Raw genomic sequence first — 21,456 nt, forward strand, 5'->3', positions numbered from 1 at the left:
GTGCTCCGCAACGAGAGGCCATGACAGTGAGAGGCCCGCGCACCGTGATGAAGAGTGGCCCCCACTCGCTGCAACTAGAGAAAGCCCTCGCACAGAAACGAAGACCCAACACAGCCAAAAATAAATAAATAAATAAATTTATAAAAAAAAAAAAAAAAAAAGAGTGCATAGTTCCCAAGTCAAAATGGTGCCCAAGTCAAAAAATTTGCAGCCACCAATTCAAGCTCCTCCACGTACAGAGAGGGGCCAGGCTTTGCTCCCAGAAGGTATAAGACTATGGCCTTGTGACAGCCACCATCTCATTTGCTTGTTTATTAGCACACATTTATTGAGTTCTGACTACGTAGACTTTCAGCTCCATGAGGGCAGCGACTGTTTTCGATTTTGCTCACCGTTATAAAGGAAAGAAAGAATGAAGACAGAAAGGGAAGGAAATAGGAAGACAAGGCTAAGTGACTTGAACACTGCCTCTTAGAATATTACATTTAGTGTGAAGGTATATAAACAAATAGTCAAAATAAAATATTGTGATGGTTATAACTGAAAAGATGTGTAGATATGGTGAGGTTACAAAGCAGTGGTTAATTCTATCTGGTTAGAGGTGGGAAGAAAATGAAGTGAGTTATGAAAACCTTTATGGAGACAAGGTTGTATTAGAAGACTTATGTGGGCCCCAGGCACTCTTGCCTTTGTGGTCTCCTTTATCTACAAAAGCACATTTAAGTGTAATATAATTCTAGTACAAGATGAGTATCATTATCTGGGCAGTCTAGGAGCACTTAGCCTGGAGGCCCACGAAAGACCTCTAGGAGGATGAGAGATTTAAGCGAGAGAAACTCTAGGACAAGCTGGAAGAGTGGCTGGAAGATGGGGCAGAGTGTTCCAGGCAGAGGCAACAGCTTGTTCAAAGGCCTGGAAGTGAGAGATCTATTAGGATTGGATGAGAGAGAGACAGACAGAAACAGAAGGGGAGAAGTGTGAGAGATGAAGTTAGAGAAGAAGGTGGGGGTCAAACCGCAGCAGGCCCCGTGTTAAGGAGTCTGGCTTTATCCTAAAGAGAATAAGAAACCATTTTTAAAAGCTTTTATGTGAGGAACCAACAGAAGCAGGTTTGCACTTTGGATATTCATTCAACCTACACTGCAGCCAAATAACTTGCGAAGGTGTCGTGGATATTCTGGGGGTCCACCCAGGCCCCCTCTTTAGGGCCCACATACCCATCCCCTGCTTCTGAAAATAATGGCTTTTGAAGGTTCATGGCTGCGTCCTTCAGTGGGAATTGCCCTCAGCCACAGGGAACTGCCCTTTCCAAGGGCAGATCCTTTCCCAGAGAGCACCCATGACTGTAACTGGCTAATGGAGAGATACAAAGGCCCAGCCACATTATCTCAATCAGGGACAACCTCAGCTCCTAAGATCCCTGAGGGATTGATTGAGGCCTCCGTTGTAACCATGTTTCCGGTTACTTCTCCCTCTGCTTAATCCTACTCTGTTAGTTTCTTATGGCTGCATAATGCTTTAGCACAAACTTAGTGGCCTAAAAAGCACACATTTATGATCTCACAACGTCCATGGGTCAGGAGCCTGGGCACAGCTCAACTGGATCCTCTGCTCAGGCTGCAATCAAAGTGTTGGCCAGACTACATTCTCATCTAGAGATGTGACTTTGGAAAAATCCACTTCCAAACTCACTTCAGTTGTTGACAGAATTCATTTCCTTGTTGTGGTTGTAGGACTGAGGATCCCAGCTTCTTGCTGGCTATTGGCTGGAGGCTATCTTTGGTGCTGAGAGGCCACCAGCAATTCCTAGAACCTGCTCCCAGTTTCATTTGTGCTTTCCCAACATGCCCACTTACTTAATCAAGCCAGCAAGGAGAGTCTCTGGAACAAGTATGCTAGCAAGACAGACTCAGATATCATATAAATTAACTACAGGGGGCTTCCCTGGTGGCGCAGTGGTTGAGAGTCCGCCTGCCGATGCAGGGTACATGGGTTCATGCCCCGGTCCGGGAAGATCCCACATGCCGCGGAGCAGTTACGCCCGTGAGCCGTGGCCACTGAGCCTGCGTGTCCGGAGCCTGTGCTCCACAACGGGAGAGGCCACAACAGTGAGAAGCCCGTGTACCGCAAAAAAAAAAAAAAAAAAAAAAAAAAAAATTAACTGCAGGAGTGACATCTCACCAGCTTTGCTGTATTCTATTCATTAGAAGCAAGTCATAGGTCCCCTCCGCACTCACGGAGAGAGGGTTACATGAAGGCGTGAACATCAGGAGATGACAGACACCTTAGTGTCTACCACACGTGCCTTCCTCACTTCTTACAGGTATATCTCCTGAGAGCACTCCCCAATAAACCTTCTGCATTCCACTACCCCTCTTAGAGTTTGTATCCACTGGAGGCGGGGAAGTGAGTTAGAGACTACTGCCGGAACACCAACTATGGGTGATAGCAGTGGGAGATTGAGCTGCATATGTTCCTTCTATTAATACATGTATAATAATTATTATTAGAATTTAGAATGATACATGGCCTACCTGAAAGTAAAATCAAGTCTAAAAACTACAGTCTTCAAGCAGGGATACACACAACAAAAATAATTCATTTCTAGGACTGGAGAGCAGATTAAACATAACATAAAAATAAGGCTTACTATGTTCCACCGTGTGGAAATAAATTGCAGACTACAATCAGTCACTTTAAAAGAGATGATTAGCACTTTATTAAGTTAGAATAGATTGTACTTCTACAAACGGCAGAAATAATCAATGAATACAGATGCCCTATTAGAGACTGATAGTCAGAAAATATATATAAGCAACTGTTGGTATGATAACAGGATCAAATTCTACCTTGTATATCAACACGCCCATTTTTATCCAACCCATTTACAGTAATTACTTGTTCTTCTTGCTTATCTTGTCATATACAGAGTGATATAAATGATATTCAAAAAGGATCCATTTTTAATGATTTGGACACCATATTATAGGCATTCTCCACTGGAAAAGTATTTTTTCTTAGGTCTTTAAAGTGTGATATATATATACTGGCCTGACCTTATTGCTGGAAACGCTTAAATACTAATGCATTTCAAAATCAGTAACTACAAATGCCACATGCCTGCACTTACACATTGTGCTGTCAGAGAAATATTTTAGAATATTCTGGATAGTCATCAGCTTATTATTCCAACGGTCTTCATGGGTATAATTCATTGCCTTTCAATTGCATGCACATTCAAAATTTCTTACAAAAGAAGAATGGTGACACAAAATATATAATCTTCCCTCAATGAATTGTGATGTTCAGCAGTTGCACAGAAACAAGTGTTGAGTTTCAGGGGGAAAGAAAACAGCAGCCCTTCAGAGTGGGGTGAGCCGCTCATCCTCTGTCACAAAGGCATCATTAACGTGCCCTCCCTTCATGTCCAGGGGATCGCAGGGGATGCCATTTTCAATTTTGACTGTGTTTTCCCATTTATCTTCAGTGTCTTCCATTTCAGAAGGTCCTTTGTTCTTCCTAAGTGCACATAAAAAGAATGATTGGGATCTAGGAAGAGAAAGGATGGTCTTCTGTACAAACATGGAGATCAGGAAAGGGAAGAGGAACCCTAGAATGATGGGGAAAATAGATGACATTGTGTATTTTCAAATAAATTTCAAAGATCATAAAGAGTTGATGAGGTGAAAAGATGCTATCAAGATCAGAAGTCTGCATGGATTATATATATATGTATATGAATGAATACATATATTTGTATGAATGAATGTTTGTATACACACACATATACATATGTACATTCACACACACAAACTGCATGAAGGAATGTGAGGAAAACATATGGTAAATTGGCAAGTTAAAAAATTTAGCTCTAGGAGAACTTCACAAAAATTGAATTTATAAAAGTAATAAATTCCTCTCACAAGATTTGACAAATTAATGGTCTGCAAATGTTAGGTAAAAATCAGGTTGAAATGAGATACCGAGAAGCAAACTCACATTACTTTGTAGAAAGGATGTAACCATTGTAAACTGCAGGTATCATTCCTTGGCTCTACTCATTACAAAACAGTTGTATTCGTTTGTTAAGTCAGGTTTTTGGAACTCCGAACACATTTTACTAATTACAACTCATAGCTATAATCCCAGGTCATTCCAAAAAACTCCATTTAACAGGTAAATTTTTTTTTTTTTTTTTTTTTTTTTGCGGTACGCGGGCCTCTCACTGCCGTGGCCTCCCCCGCTGCGGAGCACAGGCTCCGGATGCGCAGGCTCAGAGGCCATGGCTCACGGGCCCAGCCGCTCCGCGGCATGCGGGATCCCCCCAGACCGGGGCACAAACCTGTGTTCCCTGCATCGGCAGGCGGACTCCCAACCACTGCGCCACCAGGGAAGCCTCAACAGGTAAATTTTTAAGTTGTTCATTCTCAGACCCTTTAAAAACCCTGCTACCCCAATCCAAGTGGTAACCAGATCCTTAATCTTTCCCTGGAGTGTGGGAAAATGTAGCCTTGAATTCAAACATTCTTCCTGTCCTTTGTGAAAGGCCAAGACACTGAGCCAGTTGTGCTTGATATCATAGAGGTGGGGGAGAGAAGAGATGTGAGTACCTCTAGGCAATCAGAGGGCAGAAGAGCTTCCCTCAGGATTATCACAAGTTAGATGTTGGGGCACCATGGAGGCATGATGTTAGGCATGAGGCTCCCGGACTTGTCAAAGATTCTCTTGTTCCAGAAATCTGTAGAAACTTCAAAGAGGCAGACCTGAGTGGACCACATGGCTGGGATGGTGGACATTGCTGTGGTGACCAGGATGGACTTCCACCGCTATGGAAGTCCCTTAGAAACTTCGTGAATTTCTAGTGGGTGAGGAGGTGGTGAAGATGCCCCAAAGATGATCAAGGTAGAGGTCCCTATTAGTCCTACATGAGAGCTCATTTCAAAGCGCTTTAAAGAATATGGTGGAGGAAGGCAGAGAAAAGAAAGAGCTCTTGTTTACAAAAGAATGACAACCCATATAGAAGGTGCAGCAGAACAGAAAATCACCAAATAATAATTGGTTCTGATGAGTCTCCTCAATGGATACTAAACCACTGAGTGGGAGATGACTAAGGAATAGCATACTCACAGGGTCTCAGTGTAACACCCCTGCAAGCAATGTACTAATTATAAAGAGACATTTGTTTTTTGTAAAGGGAGAAATTTGGTGAATATCACCGAGACAAATTGACAAGTGCCTCTGGACGTGATGCACCGAGAAGATATATTTTTTAAAAATAAAATTCTGTGTCCTGTGTTCCTGCCCTACACCATCACCAAATTTTTTTGACCTGAATTTCTCAGGAAGAACTAATCAGACAACTCCAAATTAAAAGATATTTTGTAAAACAGCTGACAGCCTAGAGTAGGCACTCAACTAATGTGCTTAGAGTTGGATGGACAGACACATGAGTAGCTGGCGAGCTAGTTAGACAGATAAATGGATGGATCAATGAACGTAGATCAATGACTGGTTGGCTGGATGGGGAATTAATAGATGGATGGATGAATGGGTGGATGGATGATTGGACGGTAGTTGGGTGATGGAACAAACAACTGGATGGAAGAATGGATGGACTAATGCTGTAGGCAAAGTTACTCAGACAGCAGCCCAAGGTAGATTTTGAATGGGATCTATCAGAAGAAAGAGAAAGAAAGAGGGAAGGAAGGGAAGAAGGGAGGAAGGGACGGAGGAAGGGAGGAAGGAAGGAAGGGAATGTACACGTGATATTTCTTGTATTTATTGAATAGTTATTTTTTCAAATGGATGGAGGAAAGTACTCATTTTCACACCTTAAGAATTAGGAGTGAGTACAGATTTTGCCAGGCTTCACTGATGGTTTATTAGATAATTTCAAATAGGTGGAGTTTATAAAGAAAAGTAAAGTAGCATTTCAATACTGTAGATCCCACTGTCATCACTTGAAAGTATTTTGCCATTGTGCATGCCACTGTCAAATGTCAAAATGTATCACTACAGGCCCAACGCTAGGAGTGGAAGTCGGTGGGTTGTAGTCCCAGAGACCTAGGTAAGGACAGGCTGCTGTGTTTTCCCTTCCTCAGGGTGAAGATACTGCACTGTCCATTCCAAGCATCAGCGGTCAACGATCAGTGCCAGTTGGAGTAGGCATACAATTTCCTGTGATGAGAAGGTCCTCCGGCCAGGTGAAATCACCTATCAGAGGACTAGAATTCTTTGGCCCCTCCTCCTGTAGACAGGGGTATCTCGTCACTTTCCACGTCGTCCAGAAAGCAAAGACAACTGACATTCTATAACCATCGAACACATCACTTCCATTCATAGTATCCAACATTCATTCAATAACTATGTTGAGTGCCTACTATGTGTTGGAAGTGATACAGTTCTTGTCCTAAAGTGAAAAGAAAGGGCTCAATAAAAAAGAAAAACTCCAAATTTCACTCATCCTCCCCTCCTTTTCATGGATTATAAAAGAGAGTGATGTTTCAGTAAGAATGACACCCTAGCGACAAATGTATATTTATAAATTATCATCAAAAATGCCTAGCTCATGCAATTTCTCCCCAAGTCACTCCTCATTGAGCTTGGAGTGAATAATAATTCTCCATAGAAATAAACAGGTTTCTGACAGTCAAGTTTTACCCTGAAATTTGTGTATGTAACTATGAAACTCATATTACAAAAATCCTTGTGGATGGAGCTTTCTGAAGTAGGTGGCAATGCAACAGCAGTCTTAGAAGTAATGGTTGCCAGTGTTCATTTGCCAGTTTCTTCAGTTAAAAAAAATGTTTTTACAGAATTAGAAGAAAAATTGCAGAGAGCTGGACACTTGCAGATCATGACAAGAAATCCTGCCTCCCCTCCCCCCGCCAACCACAAAGGAAAAATAATCCACCAGGCATCACAAGGAATGGGGAAGAACAAAAAAGGAAGATGCAGATGGATGAGGACAAGTTTCTCTTCTTTACAAGAAGGATTTCTTAATCAAAAAGATTCTGAGCAAAATCGCTGTGGAAATTTATCAAAACGAGAGCCGTGTCCATGACAAATTAGGTACATGTTATTTTTTTGTGACCTTAGATCTAGTTGTTCACAGTCTTGGCACTGCCAGGCTTCACAAACTGCAGTGTCAGTAACTTGCTGGCTGGTGGACATGATAAGAAGTTCAAAGGTTATCTAACAGTAATACAGCCCTTTGTCACATTTCATAGTGTGTCCTGTAATAAACTGAGTCACTGCCTGCACATTGCTCTAAGTATAATAAAACTTAACTATCTTTCTGGATCATTCTGATTTGATGTTCTGCTAAAAACATGAATTCTTTTTCCTGAAAAATAAAAATGAGTGTTAATGACTTCCGCTGTTCCTGCATGTCAGGTGGTTCAGGAAGAGGATTAAAAACAAAACAAAACAAAAAAAACCCCGTGACTAAAACACCTGAAACTAGCTCTTAGAAGCCTTAGTGTGGCTATTTCTCATAAATCCAGAGAGAAGATGGGCAAAAGAGGGGACCAAAAAAGTACAGGCATACCTTGGAGATACAGCAGGTTTGGTTCAACTGCAATAAAGCGAGCCACACTACACTGTAGTCTATTAAATGTGCAACAGCATTATGTCTAAAAAAAAAAATCACAGTACATACCTTAATTTAAAAATATTTTGGAGATAAAAAATGCTAACCATCATCTAAGCCTTCAGCGAATTGGAACCTTTCTGTTAGTGGAGGGTCTTGCCTTGACGTCGATGGCTGCTGACCAGGGTGGTGGCTGAAGGCTGGGTGGGTGTGGCAATTACTTAAAATTAGACAAAAGTGATGTTTGCTGCATCGACTGACCCCCTTTCATGAATGATTTCTCTGTATGTAACATGCAATGCTGTTTGATAGCATTTTGCCCACATGAGAACTTCTTTCAAAATTGGAGTCAATCCTCTCAAACCCTGCCGCTGCTTTATCAACTAAGTTAATGTCATATTTTAAATCCCTGGTTGTCATTTCGACCATCTTCGCAGCATCTTCACTAGGAGTAGATTCCATCTCAAGAAACCACTTTTTTGGCTCGTCCATAAGAAGCAACTCCTCATTTGTCAAGGTTTTCTCATGGGATTGCAACGATTCAGTCACATCTTCAGGCTCCACTTCTAGTTCTAGTTTTCTTGCTTTTTCCACCACATCCGCAGCTGCTTCCTCCACTTAAGCCTTGAACCCCTCAGAGTCATCCGTGATGATTGGAATCAACTTCTTCCTAACTCCTGTGAATGTTGATATTTGGACCCCTTCCTATGAATCATGAATGTTCTTAATGGCATCTACAATGGTGAATCCTTTCCAGAAGGTTTTTGACTGACTCTGCCCAGATCCACGACAGGAATCACTATCTATGGTAGCTGTAGCTTTATGAAGTGTATTTCTTAAATAATACGACTTGAAAGTCTAAATTACTCCTTGATCCACGGGCTGAGGAATGGATGTTGTGTTAGCAGGCATGAAAACAACATTAATCTTCTTATACATTTCCATCAGAGCTCTTGAGTGACTAGGTGCATTGTCAATGGGCAGTAATATTTTAAAAGGAATCTTTTTCTGAGCAGTAGGCCTCAACAGTGGGCTTAAAATATCCAGTGAACCATGTTGTAAACAGATGTGCTGTCATCCAGGCTTTGTTATTCCATTTATAGAGCGCATGTAGAGTAGATTTAGCATAATTCCTAAGGGCCCTGGGATTTTCACAATGGTAAACGAGCACTGGCTTCAACTTTTAGTCACCAGGTGCATTAGCCCCTAACAAGAGAGTCAGCCTGTGCTTTGAAGCTTTGAAGCCAGGCATTGACTTCTCTTCTCTAGCTATGGAAGTCCTGGGGGGTATCTTCTTCCAATAGAAGGCTGTTTCATCTACATTGAAAATCTGTTGTTTAGTGTAGCTACCATCATGAATTATCTCAGCTAGATCCTCTGGGTAACTTGCTGCAGCTTCTCCATCAGCACTTGCTTCGTCACCTGGCACTTTTGATGTTATGGAGACGGCTTCTTTCCGCAAACCTCATGAACCAGCCTCTGCTGGCTTCAGACTTTTCTTCTGCAGCTTCCTCACCTCTCTCAGCCTTCATAACACTGAATAGAATCAGGGCTTTGCCTGGATTAGGCTTTGGTTTAAGGGAATGTTGTGGCTGGTTTGATCTTCTATCCAGACCACTGAAACTTTCTCCACATCAGCAATAAAGCTGTTTCACTTTCTTACCATTTGTGTGCTCACTGAATTAGCACTTTTTATTTCCTTCAAGAACTTTTCCCTTGCGCTCACAACTTGACTAACTGTTTGATGTAAGAGGCCCAGCTTTCAGCCTGTCTCAGCTTTCAACATGCCTTCCTCACTAAGCTTAATCATTTCTAGCTTTTGATTTAAAGTGAGAGACATGTGACTCTTCCTTTCACTTGAACACTCAGAAGACACTGTAGGGTTATTAACTGGCCTGATTTCAATACTGTTGTGTCTCAGGGAATAGGGAGGCTGGAGGAGAGGGAGAGAGACGGGGAACATCCTATTGGTGGAGCAGTCAGAACACTCAATATTCATCATTAAGTTTGCCATCTTATGGGCGCATGGTCTGTGGACCGCCCCCCCCAATTCCAATAGTTACATCAAAGATCACAGATCACCATAACAAATATAATAATAATGAAAATGTTTGGAATATTGCAAGAATTACCAAAATGTGACGCAGAGACACAAAGTGAGCCAATGCTGTTGGAAAAGTGGTGCTGACAGACTTGCTCAACGCAGGGTTGCCACAAAGCTTCAATCTGTAAAAAACACAGCATCTGCGAAGCACACTAAAGTGAGGTCTGCCTGTATCGGGTGGCCCACGTAGCTAGGGGGTGTTGAGGATCAGGGCAGGTAAAAGCAGAAACAGTATTTTTGTCTCCCTTCAAACAAGATAGGGCTGAAAAGCCAAGGCCCAAGAACAGCCAGACAAACAACAAAGGACAGACAAATATGATTCCAAAACAGGACAGAGTTAATTACTGGGGAACTGGGACTGTGGTCATAATCAGCATGGATGAGTCCTGGGGAAATGGCAGCAGTGCTGGAACAATTTTAGTGGGCGTTGCAGCACAGTGAGACTGGTGATGTGATGGCAAAACAGTAAGAATTAGTATCTATTACACGGCAGACTAAGTGCTGTGTACACATCATCTCACCTAATTCCTACTGCAGTACTATGCAGATTTTATTATTATCCCTGTTTTTCAAATGCAGGAGCTGAGACTCAAATATGTAGAGCAACTTGTCTTTCATAATGGAATGAGACTGGTGAAAGGAGCAGACCTAGAACTGTATTTCATCTCCCCAGGCTTCTCTCAAAACACTTTTTTTTTTTTTTTTTTTTGCGGTACGCGGGCTTCTCACTGTTGTGGCCTCTCCCGTTGCGGAGCACAGGCTCTGGACGCGCAGGCTCAGCGGCCATGGCTCACGGGCCCAGCCGCTCCGCGGCATGTGGGATCTTCCCGGACTGGGGCACGAACCCGTGTCCCCTGCATCGGCAGGCGGACTCTCAACCACTGCGCCACCAGCGAAGCCCACATATTTGACTCCTATTGAGGGTGTACATTTAAGAACAGCAAAGTAAAACAATTATTAGCTCTAACATTTCTGATTTCATTTACATTTCTATTTTCAAGACAATTTATTCACTTAATTGAGACTCTATAAGAAAGTGAAGTTTCAGTATATGAAAATATTGGCTGAGCCCCAGCCCTTTGTGTGAAAAAATTCATAGAAATCCAAATGCACTTCCCTTTACTATTGACCTTATGGGAACAGAAATATAACCAGAAATAAACCAAGTGAATTCACTAGTGACTGCTCAACTGCTAGCATTAGCTAGGGTTCAATGTCCTGAGTCCTTGACCTGGCTTTGTTACAACTACAAGATTATCATCTCCTTATAGGCAAAGACCACCCATGTTATCTATGTACGTCTCTTCCATGATACATTCTAGAGCTCCTATCACATAATGGATGGTCAATAAAGGAATAAGATATTTTTACCTCTCTGGGCCTTGGCTTCTGGAGAGATGGATTCAGATCATTGTTTAAGATCCCTTCCTAAGACAATAACATTATAACAGTCTATTTATATGCAGGAGTCATGAATCAATTCTACTATATACATACAAGTCTGAAATTGTGCTGTGTCTGTGACTCTTCTTTTATAGCACAAGGTGCCAGGTTACATAGAATTAGCACTTTGTAACTGCTTTTTGATGATGATGCTTCTTTACATTGATATAGCACTCCCCAGTGTATGAAGCACTTGTGTGTATTCTCCAATTTTGGCTTCCCATCATCATAACTATTTAAGAAAATATTATCCTCATTTTCCATATATGACTGGATCAAGGTCATTCAGCTAAAAAATGCCAGGGCATGAGACTGGAACCCAAAACCAGGAGTACTGATCCAGTGCTCCTTCAACTAAAACACACATCACACCATCGCCTTCACCACCATTAGCATTATCACATCACCCCCACCATTACAGTGATCACTATCACCATCACCATCATCACCATTACCGTAAAGCTGACCAGAGAGCTAAAATATCCACTTCCAGGCTGGGGCTAGACACAGATCTAGTACAGACACCACTGTCAAGTATATGCAGTTCATCTTGGTTGTCTTCCCACATACCCAACTCCCTAATTATTCCCCAAAAGAAAAAAAAAAATCACTTTTCCAACTTTTTTCCTGCAACAAATCTCTCAATTCTGCAAACTGCTGTTCTCAACTAGATAGTAATAGAGAAGCAACCTCCTCGAATTATTTCACAAAGAGGCGGCAGTTGTAATGGCGTGTTGAAACTGGCTGGTACAGGCTTGCTAGAGGTGACTCAAACACTCAGAAATTTCAGACTGGATAGGAAGTCAGCAAATGCTACAAATCAGGGGATTTTTTTTTTTAGAGAGAACTCATTAGTCAGTCCACCACTATTATAGTAAACAGCAGGCCTAATAAGATCACTTGCCTTTTAAAATAGGTGTTTGACCTATCCTTCTCAAAGTCTTCCAAAATACAGCAGAGGGAGGAACACTCCCAAACTCATTCTACGAGGCCACCATCACCCTGATACCAAAACCAGACAAAGATGCCACAAAGAAAGAAAACGACAGGCCAATTATCACTGATGAACATAGATGCAAAAATCCTCAACAAAATACTAGCAAACAGAATCCAACAGTACATTAAAAAGATCATACACCACGATCCAGTGGGGTTTATTCCAGGAATGCAAGGATTCTTCAATAAACGCAAATCAATCAACGTGATACACCATATTAACAAATTGAAGGAGAAAAACCATATGATCATCTCAATAGATGCAGAGAAAGCTTTTGACAAAATTCAACACCCATTTATGATAAAAACGCTCCAGAAAGTAGGCATAGAGGGAACTTTCCTCAACATAATAACGGCCATATATGACAAACTTGCAGCCAATATCGTCATCAATGGTGAAAAACTGAAACCATTTCCACTAAGATCAGGAACAAGACAAGGTTGACCACTCTCACCACTCTTTTTTTTTTTTCTCACCACTCTTATTCAACATAGTTTTGGAAGTTCTAGTCACAGCAGTCAAAGAAGAAAAAGAAATAAAAGGAATCCAAATCAGAAAAGAAGAAGTAAAGCTGTCACTGTTTGCAGATGACATGATACTATACATAGAGAATCCTAAAGATGCTACTAGAAAACTACTAGAGCTAATCAATGAATTTGGTAAAGTAGCAGGATACGAAATTAATGCACAGAAATCTCTGGCATTCTCATACACTAATGATGAAAAATCTGAAAGTGAAATTAAGAAAACACTCCCATTTACCATTGCAACAAAAAGAATAAAATATTTAGGAATAAACCTACCTAAGGAGACAAAAGACCTGTATGCAGAAAATTATAAGACACTGATGAAAGAAATTAAAGATGATACAAATCGATGGAGAGATACACCATATTCTTGGATTGGAAGAATCAACATTGTGAAAATGACTCTACTACCCAAAGCAATTTACAGATTCAATGCAATCCCTATCAAACTACCGCTGGCATTTTTACAGAACTAGAACAAAATATTTCACAATTTGTATGGAAACACAAAAGACCCCGAAGAGTCAAGCAATCTTGAGAACGAAAAATGGAGCTTGAGGAATCAGGCTCCCTGAATTCAGACTATACTACAAAGCTACAGTAAATAAGACAGTATGGTACTGGCACAAAAACAGAAATATAGATCAATGGAACAGGATAGAAAGCCCAGAGATAAACCCATGCACATATGGTCACCTTATCTTTGATAAAGGAGGCAAGAACATACAGTGGAGAAAAGACAGTCTCTTCGATAAGTGGTGCTGGGAAAACTGGACAGGTACATGTAAAAGTATGAATTAGAACACTCCCTAACACCATACACAAAAATAAACTCAAAATGGATTAAAGACCTAAATGTAAGACCAGACACTATCAAACTCTTAGAGGAAAACATAGGCAGAACAGTGTATGACATAAATCACAGCAAGATCCTTTTTGACCCACTTCCTAGAGGAATGGAAATAAAAACAAAAATAAACAAATGGCACCTAATGAAACTTCAAACCTTTTGCACAGCAAAGGAAACCATAAACAAGACGAAAAGACAACCCTCAGAATGGGAGAAAATATTTGGAAACGAAGCAACTGACAAAGGATTAATCTCCAAAATTTACAAGCAGCTCATGCAGCTCAATAACAAAAAAACAAACAACCCAATCCAAAACTGGGCCGAAGACCTAAATAGAGATTTCTCCAAAGAAGATATACAGACCGCCAACAGACACATGAAAGAATGCTCAATATCATTAATCATTAGAGAAATGCAAATCAAAACTACAGTGAGATATCATCTCACACTGGTCAGAATGGCCATCATCAAAAAATCTAGAAACAATAAATGCTGGAGAGGGTGTGGAGAAAAGGGAACACTTTCACTGTTGGTGGGAATGTAAATTGATAGAGCCACTATGCAGAACAGTATGGAGGTTTCTTAAAAATCTACAAATAGAACTACCATACGACCCAGCAATCCCACTACTGGGCATATACCCTGAGAAAACCATAATTCAAAAAGAGTCATGTACCAAAATGTTCATTGCAGCTCTATTTACAATAGCCAGGACATGGAAGCAACCTAAGTGTCCATCAACAGAAGAATGGATAAAGAAGATGTGGCACATATATACAATGGAATATTACTCAGCCATAAAAAGAAACGAAATTGAGTTATTTATGGTGAGGTGGATGGACCTAGAGTCTGTCATACAGAGTGAAGTAAGTCAGAAAGAGAAAAACGTAAACTGTATGCTAACACATATATATGGAATCTAAGAAAAAAAAAAGGTCATAAAGAACCTAGGGGTGAGACGGGAATAAAGACACAGACCTACTAGAGCATGGACTTGAGGATATGGGGAGGGGGAGGGGAGGCTGTGATGAGGTGAGAGAGTGGCATGGACATATATACACTACCAAGCGTAAAGTGGATAGCTAGTGGGAAGCAGCCGCGTAGTACAGGGAGATCAGCTAGATGGTTTGTGACTGCCTAGTGGGGTGGGATAGGGAGGGAGGGAGGGAGGGAGACGCAGGAGGGAAGAGATATGGGAACATGTGTATATGTATAAATGATTCGCTTTGTTATAAAGCAGAAACTAACACACCATTGTAAAGCAATTATATTCCAATAAAGATGTTAAAAAAAAGAAATGAAGAGTGGGAAAGACTTCTGATGCAATGGAGACTTAATAAAGATTTGATTTTGAATGAATAAAAAAAAATGGGACCTAATGAAACTTAAAAGCTTTTGCACAGCAAAGGAAACCATAAACAAGACCAAAAGACAACCCTCAGAATGGAAGAAAATATTTGCCAATGAAGCAACTGACAGAGGATTAATCTCCAAAATTTACAAGCAGCTCATGCAGCTCAATAACAAAAAAACAAACAACCCAATCCAAAACTGGGCAGAAGACCTAAATAGAGATTTCTCCAAAGAAGATATACAGACTGCCAACAGACACATGAAAGAATGCTCAACATCATTAATCATTAGAGAAATGCAAGTCAAAACTACAGTGAGATATCATCTCACACTGGTCAGAATGGCCATCATCAAAAAATCTAGAAACAATAAATGCTGGAGAGGGTGTGGAGAAAAGGGAACCCTCTTGCACTGCTGGTGGGAATGTAAATTGATACAGCCACTATGGAGAACAGTATGGAGGTTCCTTATAAAACTACAAATAGAACTACCATATGACCCAGCTATCCCACTATTGGGCATATACCCTGAGAAAACCATAATTCAAAAAGAGTCATGTACCAAAATGTTCATTGCAGCTCTATTTACAATAGCCAGGACATGGAAGCAACCTAAATGTCCATCAACAGATAAATGGATAAAGAAGATGTGGCACATATATACAATGGAATATTACTCAGCCATAAAAAGAAACGAAATTGAGTTATTCGTAGTGAGGTGGATGGACCTAGAGTCTGTCATACAGAGTGAAGTAAGTCAGAAAGAGAAAAACGTAAACTGTATGCTAACACATATATATGGAATCTAAGGGGAAAAAAAAGGTCATGAAGAACCTAGGGGTAAGACGGGAATAAAGACACAGACCTACTAGAGCATGGACTTGAGGATATGGGGAGGGGGAAGGGTAAGCTGTGCCAAAGTGAGAGAGAGGCATGGACATATATACACTACCAAACGTAAAATAGATAGCTAGTGGGAAGCAGCCGCATAGCACAGGGAGATCAGCTAGGTGGTTCGTGACCACCTGGAGGGGTGGGATAGGGAGGGTGGGAGGGACGGAGATACAAGAGGGAAAAGATATGGGAATATATGTATATGTATAACTGATTCACTTTGTTATAAAGCAGAAACTAACAAACCATTGTAAAGCAATTATACTCCAATGAAGATGGTAAAAAAAAAAACAAAAAACCAACTCTACCTGAGATTTGAGCCCATGGTCAAGACCATATTCTCCAAAGACCATCTCCAACCTTGCTTGATCCTTAGGAGTGGGGCTAATTTGTGGGAGAAAATGTCTAGGCACCATGTCAGGATAAATTTTTTAAAATCATGCGGTTGGAATGGCATTGCTGGACCTCATTTGTAGTTATATTGGTTGAGGACATAGTCAAATATATACTGATAAACTTCCATGGTCAAATAAAATAAAATATTTATGAAAAAAATAAAATAGGTGTTTGTTAACTAATAAAATCTCAAGCAATAAGCCATTGAACTGGAAAATCTTCTGCAGTATGGTGGCAATATCTGGATGGAAAAGAGATCTTTTTCCAGCATCCCTTAATCACATAAATGGGTTAAGCTCATCTTGGATAATACTAATTACTGTTTATTTAGTACATACTATAACCTAGGTATTTTATACACATTTTTTCACCCAATCCTCATTTCAGTCCTGTGAGACATTATCTCCCTATAACAGATGGAGAAACAGACCCACAGAAATTACATGACACAACCAAGGTCACTCACCTAAAGGGTATAACTAGTATTTGAGTTCACCTAGTTTGGGCCACCAGTGACTGCATACTTTCCACCCAGCGGTTCTGAACAGTCAGTGGAATGCTGTCATTGACACAGCTACCAGAATAGTTAAAGCTTTACTTGAGAAATTTCTTCAGTAGTAAGTATAAAGATGCACATGTCTTAGAGGACACTGGCACTCTTCTCTGCAGAAGCAGAATGGTGATTCAGATGACCCTGTGGTCCCTCCTCGTCTTCTAGGTTTAAGATTTTGTATCACACAAACTATGTTCATTATTACCTAATGTATGAATTGGATTCTTGAACAAATCTTTGTCTTCCTCACCACTAAAGGCTTTCAGGGGCAACTACCATTTTTTCCCACAATTAGAAAACGCTTTCATCACAATGATCAGGGCTCTCCCCACTTCGAACTGCACCCTCTCCCCACCTTTGAAGCAATACTTTGCCCAAGAAAAACCCACCAGATTTTTTCCGTATCAAATGGAAAACCCAACAAATCAATTTCTCTTCAGAAGATTGTCATAACTGTCCTGACTCTATTTGCTAATTACTGATGCTCTCCAGGTTGACACAGGAGATTTGTCCATCTGTTTCCTGGTTTGAACAGGAACTAAATTTGTGAAGGCAAGGTTGTGACAACAGCCTCCCTTCTCCCGGGCAACAGATTATGATGCTACACACTCAGTTATTATATTACTGCAGAATCTGCTCAGAAGGAAGAGATAGCTGATCCCAGCACTAACGAGCTGAAAGACCAGCAACTGGCAGGATAATAAAATAACAGTAACAGCTAACAGCAGTAGTGCCAGGCACTACTTCAAGAACTCTATTAACTCTTTTGATCCCAGCAAATTAATTCTTTCTAATATACCTCACTGTCACTTGAGCAAAGTTATCTATGCACAGACAGTAAAGAAAAATTTAACCAACTTGACTCGAGCACCACAAACCATATCCTCTTGAGCTTGGTTTCCCTGACTCATTGCCTGTATTTCCTGATATCCATACAGTTAATGGATTACATATGAGAGCAGAGTCTAGGCAATAAATACTTTGAATCCAAGCAGTCTATCTCCAGAGCCCATTCTTCTACCTCCTTCACCATATTGTACTAGTGAGGAAATGGGGAACCAAGGAGATGGCGTGAATTCACAAAGGTTACAGTTGTTGGAAACCATAGAATCCTAGCATTTCAGGATTAATATAAAACTTAAAACTATTAAACATAGGTATTCAAATACTACAAGAGAATATTTCTTAATATTCTGAACAACAAAACAAAACAGATTAATAATTTGTACCAAGCCTCTCAGCATTATGTGTCATGCCAAGAGCAAGAAAAGCAAGCAAGTACAACTTGATCTTAATATTTGAGCTTAATTTGGGCACTACACGTAAATCACATTTATTCCATAGCATTTCACTTACCATTTGTGAAAAAAATTATAAAGCCCCCAATTTAAAATGATTACCTTCTGCTAATAACCAGGGTGAACAATATGGAAAGTAGAAAGTCTCAGGAGAAACATTTAGTCAAACACACACTTGGCCAAACACAACCTGCATGTCCCGTGTGGGCACCAACCCTTTTGAAAACCAATGTGTGTGCCTGTGATTCCACTTACCAGAATTCCTCTTCCTTGGTATCAGAAGGGAAGGTTTAGAAGCATCAGAGTGTCTACTGAAGAGTTAAGGACTCTCTTCACTTCCCCTCTGGATCAGAGGTGCTTGTAAACAAAATTATTTTCTCCTTTCATTGTGCTAAGAAATCTTGTCTCCTCTCTACCTAAATAACTCTCCCACTGGTCTGAAATTCTCTAATACCAATAATTTTGACAGCAAAGTTTGCATGTGCCCCAGAATCCAGCTAAATGAACTCCAAGAGTGGGAATCTAAATGTAAGTACTTAATTTGGAAGCTCTGAAACTAAGTGAATTAGAATAGCCTAGATATCCATTAAAACATATTTTCTTCAATTGTACATCAACTAAACTTCAGTTAAAAGAATGCACCTCCTTCAGAGAATCGACTTTAGTGGGTCTGTGGTAGGGCAAAGGAACCTATATTTTAAACAAGTGTTCCAGGCAATTCTGATGCAGGAAGTTGATTCAAAGGCCACTGTGAAGAACACGGGTCTATATAAAATCATAGGCACTAGAGGGAAGAGCATCCATCAAAGGGAGGGAATATAAAACATCGCAAAAGTGTGTAGTACAAGGTGGAGGCTGCAGGCACTGGAAGAGGCAGGCCAAGGTGAGGAGGCATGAAAAGGACTACGGAACTACTAGTCTTTGGAGGTGGATGACTAGCAAAGATTAACTCTGCCTACCCAAAAAGTCTGCTTAGCTCTGTATATCCAACTTACAAAATCATAACCCAGATATTAAAACCAACTCTAGATATAAAACAGAATAGAAAGAAAGATAGTAATGGAAGGACCCATAGTTAACTAAGGGACACGGACTCCAAAAAGTCTCCAAAAACAAGAGCATAAGTGATATTTTGAAAAACCACCAATTTTTTCAGTTTCAGATATAACACATTTTCTTCATCTAGGGGAAAAATCCTCTTCTTGTTTTTCCAAGTCATGAGTAAACAAGAAAATGTTCTTTAGATCACTCCCTTTAAATATCTTACCTTCTATGTTGCCGGATTCCTGACAAAATCAATAGCATGGTTGCCACTATGATGATGCAAAACATTACACCAAATATAATAATCCAGACGGGCACAGAGGGGTCAGTAGGTGGTGCAAGAGTGGCAGGAATTCTTAAAAATTCCAGAGTCTGGTCATTCAAAAAGAAGGCATTGTTGATCCGGTTCCTATTCATTCTAAAATACAATGATGATTAAAAACAAATGAAACAAGACAGAAGAAACATTAGAAACAGAAGGTATAACCCTATCTCCCCATGATTATAACTATCTCTATAAACAGAGCATCCCCCTAGCAGGAGACTTCAGGTTGAACAGACAGTTTGATAAGGACAAATCATGCTGTGGTTTTCTGTCTATAAGTGGCAGTGCTGGTTGCCAGAAAGATGCTTCTCTATGTACTACTGCCCTCCACTGTTGATAATGTCCTAGAAGTAACTGGAAGTCTTGAGCTTTGAGCTCTGCCCACCATGTTTTATTTCCTGAGAGGCAGCATCTAGATTAAAATGACAGAAATCTATTTAAGGTGCCTTACATAAATACCAACAGCCTGAAAAGATAAGATAATATGCAAAAAGTGGGTGATAAATATGAGAAGAAAAAACAAAACCAGCAGCAGAAAAGAGAACACGAAGCCAGGAGCAGCTGCAAATCCATCAATTTGATCTTTTTTTTCATTCAATTCAACAAACATTTGCTGGAAACTTACTAAGTACCAGATCCTGTGCTAGGTGCTGGAGATACAAAATGAAATAAAAATACCCAAGGAGCTTACAGTCTAGAAGAGTGGCCCATCAGTCCCTCCGCAATCACAGTGCAATCACAGTGCAAGGGGTAAATATGGGCACAGTGGGAGCACAGCAGAGGGGTAAGTACACCATAGTAAAATGTCACAGCTGCTTTCCTAAGAAGGCAACTTTTGAGCTGTGCTTTGAGGGACAAGTAGGAGTTCTTTAGACCAAAGTGTGCAGTGAGCATAGGAATTGGAGACATGGTATGTAGTATGATTTGTTGCGTCAGCTGCAAGTAGTTCCATATGACTAAAGTAAATGGTGCTTTAGGAGTACAAAAATCTAGAAAAATATGAAGGTAAATGCATTACTTTTCCCAGGGAAAATCTGTATCTTTGGTGGTAGTGGCACTTAGGGAGGGGTTGGTGGCAGTTAGGTAGGGGTTGGTAGCAAAAACTTATTTGACTGAAACTAAATTTCTAACTGGAATTTGCAAATTAGATGAGGAGATTTCTTGGAGATAACTGTGTGGCCTTTACTGAATTCACACTAGGCAAGCTGACTTCAACAACCTCCAGAGTAGCACTGAAACCAGAATATAACGTGAACCCTACGTGTGATGTCAAATTTTCTAGGAGCTGCGTTTAAAAAAAAAAGTAAATAGTAACAGGGAAAATTAATTTTAATAACATATATTTTGGGACTTCCCCGGAAGTCCAGTGGTTACGACTCTGAGCTCCCAATGCAGGGAACCCAGGTTCGATCCCTGGTCAGGGAACTAGATCCCACATACCGCAACTAAGAATTCACATGCCACAACTAAAGATTCCACATGCCACAACTAAAGCTCCCCTGTGCCGCAACTAAGACCCAGCACAGCCAAATAAATAAATATTTAAAAAAATATATATATATATTGCCCACTATATCCAAGAAAATACAATTTCAACATGTAATCAATTTTAAGTTGGTTCACATTTTATTTTGTGCTCAGTCGCTGAAATTTGGTGTGTACTTTACACTTAGAGCATATCTAATCTTGGACTAACTACATTTCAAGTGCTTGAGAGCCACATGTGGCTGGTGACTACTGATCCTGAACCTGAGAGTAAAAGCTGGAGAATCTCTGCAGACCAGCACCAGGGTATCAGGAAAGACCTCCTTTAGCAAATGAAAATCTATGGGGAGGCCTGATTATTCATAAATGGGAAGGAGAATCCCAGCCAGGGAATCTGCAGCAGGGGATAATTTCCATGCAATTTTAATCAAACTACAGAATGTTTTCTTTTTTCGTAACCTAATTTTGCTAACACAGTAACACAAACCTTCCCACAAAATAACGAACCCCACTACCAAGGTATAACAGAGTAAAGTGAAAAGTTGCTCTGCATTCTCATTCTGTCTACCCGGTCGGTTAGCACTCAGGCTGATAAGA

At 40.5% G+C, this 21,456-nt stretch overlaps 1 protein-coding gene and 1 long non-coding RNA gene across 7 annotated transcripts in view; one reads left to right on the forward strand and one right to left on the reverse strand.

Annotated features, from left to right (window-relative positions):
- Positions 1-2,691: 2,691 nt before the first annotated feature.
- The window catches only part of CLTRN (collectrin, amino acid transport regulator), a 39,203-nt gene continuing 20,438 nt past the window's right edge, over positions 2,692-21,456 (reverse strand). For 2 of the 6 annotated variants that reach the window (XM_032618814.1, XM_032618815.1), the window contains exons 5-6: positions 19,273-19,467; positions 2,692-3,519 (exon numbers count right to left, since the gene is read on the reverse strand). In XM_032618814.1, the coding sequence (XP_032474705.1) occupies positions 3,363-3,519; positions 19,273-19,467 (352 nt within the window). In that variant the 3' untranslated portion in view covers positions 2,692-3,362. Of the gene's footprint in view, positions 3,520-5,763; positions 6,410-18,260; positions 18,363-19,272; positions 19,468-21,456 lie in introns of those variants that run through there. The other 4 variants (XR_004347949.1, XR_004347948.1, XM_032618818.1 and 1 more) reach the window with 4 other exon arrangements.
- Positions 11,579-16,888, forward strand: LOC116747001. Its single transcript, XR_004347950.1, has 2 exons — positions 11,579-12,054; positions 16,322-16,888. It is a non-coding gene; the product is annotated as an uncharacterized LOC116747001 (long non-coding RNA).

The sequence above is a fragment of the Phocoena sinus genome, chromosome X, assembly GCF_008692025.1.
Source record: "Phocoena sinus isolate mPhoSin1 chromosome X, mPhoSin1.pri, whole genome shotgun sequence".
Lineage (NCBI taxonomy): Eukaryota > Metazoa > Chordata > Mammalia > Artiodactyla > Phocoenidae > Phocoena > Phocoena sinus.